At 40.2% G+C, this 5,709-nt stretch overlaps 1 protein-coding gene and 1 long non-coding RNA gene across 5 annotated transcripts in view; both read right to left on the bottom strand.

Moving 5' to 3' along the window:
• The window catches only part of LOC147135024 (chromobox protein homolog 1-like), a 34,267-nt gene extending 31,254 nt beyond the window's left edge, over positions 1 to 3,013 (bottom strand). For 3 of the 4 annotated variants that reach the window (XR_015090112.1, XR_015090113.1, XM_086055508.1), the window contains exon 1: positions 2,917 to 3,013. Coding sequence is in view for 1 of the 4 variants with exons in the window: in XM_086055508.1 (XP_085911634.1) it covers positions 2,917 to 2,933 (17 nt within the window). In the remaining 3 variants the exon portion in view is untranslated. Of the gene's footprint in view, positions 1 to 2,593; positions 2,855 to 2,916 lie in introns of those variants that run through there. The other variant, XM_086055509.1, reaches the window with a different exon arrangement.
• Positions 3,014 to 3,097: 84 nt separating this feature from the next.
• LOC147135023 (uncharacterized) lies at positions 3,098 to 5,213 on the bottom strand. Its single transcript, XR_015090114.1, has 2 exons — positions 3,652 to 5,213; positions 3,098 to 3,463 (listed from the first exon to the last, which is right to left on the bottom strand). It is a non-coding gene; the product is annotated as an uncharacterized LOC147135023 (long non-coding RNA).
• Between the last annotated feature and the right edge of the window lie 496 nt (positions 5,214 to 5,709).

Here is a 5,709-nt window from a genome sequence, read left to right as displayed (position 1 = left end):
ATATATATATTTATATACATATATACACACATATATATATTTATATACATATATACACACACATATATATATTTATATACATATATACACACACATATATATATTTATATACATATATACACACACATATATATATTTATATACATATATACACACACATATATATATTTATATACATATATACACATATATATATATATTTATATACATATATACACATATATATATATATTTATATACATATATATATTTATATACATATATACATATATATATTTATATACATATATATATTTATATACATATATACATATATATATTTATATACATATATACATATATATATTTATATACATATATATATATATATATTTATATACATATATATATATATATATATTTATATACATATATATATATATATATATATATATATATTTATATACATATATATATATATATTTATATACATATATATATATATATATATATATGGCGTAAAACAGAAGCATCGTGGGTAATCAGTGTGATGTCTAGACATTTTTGGTAAAATTCGGCCAGACTTTTGGCCTGTTGTTAACGCTAACACGAGTTAGCCATGACACTGATTAGCCACAATGCTTTTGTTTGTATCACGGATGACCCGGATTACAACTACTGTGCATGTGCATCACAGACATGGCATACAGCCAGCGGAAGATGAGGCATTTTCAAGAGAAAAACAGCGGCAAGTAATGAAATACATACATAAAGCGTCGCCTCTTAAAATGATCTGTCGACGATTTTGATCGTCAACGTCATCGACTAATTGCGGCAGCCCTAATGGCGAGCAATATTTGTTTCAATCTGTTTCGGCCACGCAACCTGTCTTCATACGGTCAGTGGCACCGTTTGGGGACCGCAGCCATTAGGTAAAAAAAAAAAAAATTTAAGTTGTGCTTGTACATTGTTGGAATGTCAGTGCAATGTAAATATTGTCATACTTTTGTCATTGAGTTATTCTTCGAAGCATTAATATTAATGATGTGTGTAAATGCAACGCCTTCATTTTAGTGAGGTTAGTAAAAAGTCATAGCCATGAATGCAAATGTGAGGAGGCTGAAAATGAAGTAACTCAAATTTAAAAATATTTTATGATTAAGGGCCCAGTACCACCTCTGTATGTGATGCAATGGACGGGTGTCCTAAAAGTAACCTTTTTCTCAAAGCTACACACAAAGGAGACTGATGACCAATAGCGCTTACAATGTATATGGCTGAAAATGGAGCGGAATGTAAAAGTTGTATCCTGTGAGTTCCTAAATTTTCTTCCAGCGCTCTTAACAGTTATGGGCTACAGTGTCTCTAGTAAAAATGTTACTCTAGAGTAGAGGTGGGCAATATATATCGTTATCGATATCATCGTCCATCTTGCTTTCACAATGTGCTACATTATCGAGTATTAATACTACCTCTAAAAGCATAACGATGTCTGACGATTTTTCCCTCTCGCTGGGTGACACTTCGTCACATATCAAATACATTTTTTCTCATTTTGATTGCGCTAGTTAACACTTTTTTCTCATTCTGATTCCTCTAGGAGTTGGCATTGGTACTCCAGTACTGGTACACAGCTCAAAATGTCATATCATTATGGAATAACAGCAGAGACATTTAAATGACATAAATAATCAATGCACGTCCATACATATTTTTTTTGCTCTTTATTGTTAAATATTGTCGTAGAATATAATTATGTTTTGCAGAAGCTGTATTTAGCAATTTAAAAGAGTTGTTCATAAACGCTTTCGACCCACAATTGGTCTGTGAAGAAAGTGCAGATTTAAAATATTTTATTGTATAATATGGTCAAATTGTCGTTATGTAGTGTTTTGAAAAAATAGATATATTTTTTTGGCCCATATCGCCCACCCCTACTCTAGAGCCCTTGTAAGTACTCTTAGATGTGAAACATTTACTGTCAACGATGTAATTGTTATACTACATAAACGTATTGCTGTTGAGCACATGAACGGAATTTTAAGACGTTTTTGAGCATTCGGCCAACACGTCCAGAAGGCTTAAAAGTGGATGTTCAAGTTTAAGACGCGAACGCCCATTTGTGGCTGTAGCTGCCTAGCTGGATAATATTGGAAAAGTCCGACTAAGTTTCTACCTTCCTCGAGAGCAGCAGAAGCCTGCGCAGACAACTGATGTTTTTTTAGTTACTGGAGGAGGTCAATGCTAGTCAAAGCTTGGCAAATTACTCAATTGTTGGTTGTCCCTTAACTGAATACATTTGAACACACAGAATACACTATAAAATAAATCATTAACCTTTTGTCTATGTCACTGTGATTTAAATTACATGAAACTACTGGCACCTTTATCCAACGCGCTCATCCTGCATTATAGGTGGCTGGCGTGTTCACGCTTCACATGCTCCAACACCAAGTTAGCATATTTTCAAATTGAGACAGAACACCGCCAAGCGTTGGCAAATTACATCCGGCTTTTGAACCGAACTTTTATCCAAATCACACATAAAACAGCCAGCCAGACTCTGCAACCGGGAACAACATGGCGATGGCGTGTTTCTATTCGAAAGCCTTACCTTTACGGTGAAAACTTCAGCGATCTTGAATTATCTTATCGTAGGGTTAATGAATGTACTATTGATTCCAGCTCTGTTAGAAGCCAATAACAGACCGAGCACAGTAGTTGAGACTAAAAAGCTACTCAAAGGTTCAATTGTGTTTGGGTTCTTTGTCCATCCAAAATGCAATGCTAAATAAAACAATAGCTTCTGCAGCAAGCTAGCAAACCGTCTGCCCGCCAACAGCAATACCGGGAAGTGACGTACAGCGCAAAGGCTTATGGTTTTTCGCAACGGTATAGACAAATGAACTAGATACCTCATCGGTGGCTGGAACTTACGTAAAGGTAATCGCCATCTTGCAGCTGTCATTTGCATCTTTGTCCTGCTTGATGTTGCCGAAGTCCTCAAACAGCCTAATACATAACGTTGCGTGACCTTTCACAGTTAGGAGGAATTATTATTATTTCTTTCTTTATCTATTTAAAGTTTAGCCCATTTAAATTAGCTTAGGAGAAAAACTAATAATATATTTCGCTTTATTATAAACATATAAGTTACACAATTAAATAGAATGCAAAGACTTAAACAGTCTGTGAATCAAAGCTACGGCAATTAATTTCGGGGCAGTCTGCTGTGCGTGACTTGGCCACCCGGAGGCAGTATAATACAGTCATGCAGACAAACGAAAATGAAAACTTCAGTTTCAGGCAGGGTCACTGATGGTGTAGTGGTACACACGCCTTAGTTGTGTGCAGGCAGCGTGGGATCGGTTCCGCTCAATGACGGTGTCTGTGTGTGCCCTGCGACTGGCTGGCGACCAGTTCGGGGTGTAGTCTGCCTTCGCCCGTTGACGGCTGGGACAGGCTCCAGCAACTCCCCGCGACCCTGTATAGGATAAGCGGTTTGGAAGATGACATGACATGACATGAATCAAAGCTACGGCAATTAATTTCGGGGCAGTCTGCTGTGCGTGACTTGGCCACCCGGAGGCAGTATAATACAGTCATGCAGACAAACGAAAATGAAAACTTCAGTTTCAGGCAGGGTCACTGATGGTGTAGTGGTACACACGCCTTAGTTGTGTGCAGGCAGCGTGGGATCGGTTCCGCTCAATGACGGTGTCTGTGTGTCCCCTGCAACTGGCTGGCAACCAGCTCAGGGTGTAGTTCGCCTTTCGCCCATTGTCAGCTGGGATAGGCTCCAGCACCTCCCCGCGACCCTGTACAGGATAAGCAGCTTGGAAGATGACACATATGACAGTTTCAGGCTGCAGTATGCCAGTGATTGGACAATACACATAATTTGGATTTGTTAGATACCATTTACCTTTTGGCTTTTTATTCCGATAACAAATACAGATACTGACACTTGTTGTGTGCGTATGTGTGTGTGTGCGTGTGTGTTTTTTTACCTTTTAACCCCAATAAAACACATGACAATAACTGACCATTTAACAAGTGAATGTGTTTTGTTCATAGCATATAGTACGGAAGAGGATTAGGATGCTCCTAATTTCTGCCACAAAGCCCCCTCGAACACCTAGAAGGACACTCAAAATGAAAACCTCATAGGGGGCTTTACTAGCCTGCCACAAAGACTACGTATGTAGTCCAGGTGAGACAGAATTAGGAGACCAATACTCAACACTGTCGCACAGAAGTGAGGCTTGGGACTTCGGAGGACGACCACGGCGAAGGACCCGGGCCGGCAACAGCACATCGCCTGAAACCAAGTGAGCTGGTTTGAACCTATCCAACGAAACATAGTCCCTACTCTGACACATATCAAGCGCAAAACTCTTATCACTGTACTCAAGCACCCTGAATGGGCCGTCACCCGGTGGCTGGAGGGGTAAGCGGTGGCCATTGTGACACACAAAAACAAAACGGGCAGAAATAAGTGCCAATGGTACAAACACCTTAGGAACACAATGGTGGACAGATGCAGTAGTCAGGGCCTCCCCCCGACGTAACGGAACGCGTCGGAACTTCACCGGGAACGCGAAGTGGCTGACTGAACACCAACTCAGCAGGAGCAGCGTAAAGATCTTCTTTCGGAGCTGAATGTAACTCAAGCAAAACCCGTGGAAGACTGTCAATCCAGTTACCATCCGATAGCACAGCCCGCAGCGCACATTAAAGCGACCGGTGAAAACGTTCGCACAACCCGTTAGCCTGTGGCCGGAAATGGAAAAGGTTTGAGGTATGCCCTGGTGTGCCGATGGACTTTGGCGCGCTGACACGCCACACATGCAGCTGCCCACTTCCTAACAACCTTGCGCAGTCCGGGCCAGACAAACTTGGCATCAATCAGCTTGAATGATGTATGGATTCCAGGTTGTGAGAGGGAGTGGATTGACACAAAAACTCGGCGACGCCATTCCAACAGAGCCTCAGGATGAGGGTGGCCCATGGACACATCGCAGAGGAGAGCGGGACCGTCTTCACGCATCACCACATCCTCAAGCTTAAGAGCCGTACCTGACTCTTTGAGGTTGCGGATGTCAGTAAAACGGACAGGATCATATGAGGTGTATGATGTCTCCAGCTGACTCAAAGTTTAGAGTAGCAAGGTATGGATGTGGTGCTCCTATTAGAGAACACAGGCCCGTATTCCACTTCACGTCTATTTATTGCGGTCTGCAACAACACAGACAAATAATAACTTAACAACTTAACATCATCCAATGTATAACAATATGCCTATACTTTACAATTGACTGTATTGAGCAATTAAACAAACAATACATTCACACGTCTCATCATCAAGTTAGTTATCATATTAGCCAAAATAACTAACCAGTGGTGACATCACTCACGAAAATATAACTATGCTATTATTTACAGCAGCCACCCGAGACGAACTTAAATGATCAAACTCACCTTCTAACATTCACACACAACAACAAACGAGGTGAAACACAGACAATCGGCAAAAAAAAGAGTCTGGCGGGCACGAACAAACTACTAGCTCTGTCGAAGGTAGAAAGAAAAACAACAACATCTCTTACTATCGATACTTAGCGCTTGAGGGGCGTTCAATGACCGCTCACAGTGTGGGACATCTCAAAACTGTGTGGAAACTCAATGAACTAATCAAATGGCAACAATTATTAGTAGTAAAAACAACGT

Source organism: Filicampus tigris, chromosome 16 (assembly GCF_054856515.1).
Source record: "Filicampus tigris isolate MCC_2025a chromosome 16, RoL_Ftig_1.0, whole genome shotgun sequence".
NCBI lineage: Eukaryota > Metazoa > Chordata > Actinopteri > Syngnathiformes > Syngnathidae > Filicampus > Filicampus tigris.
This window is presented reverse-complemented; position numbering and strand designations above follow the sequence as displayed.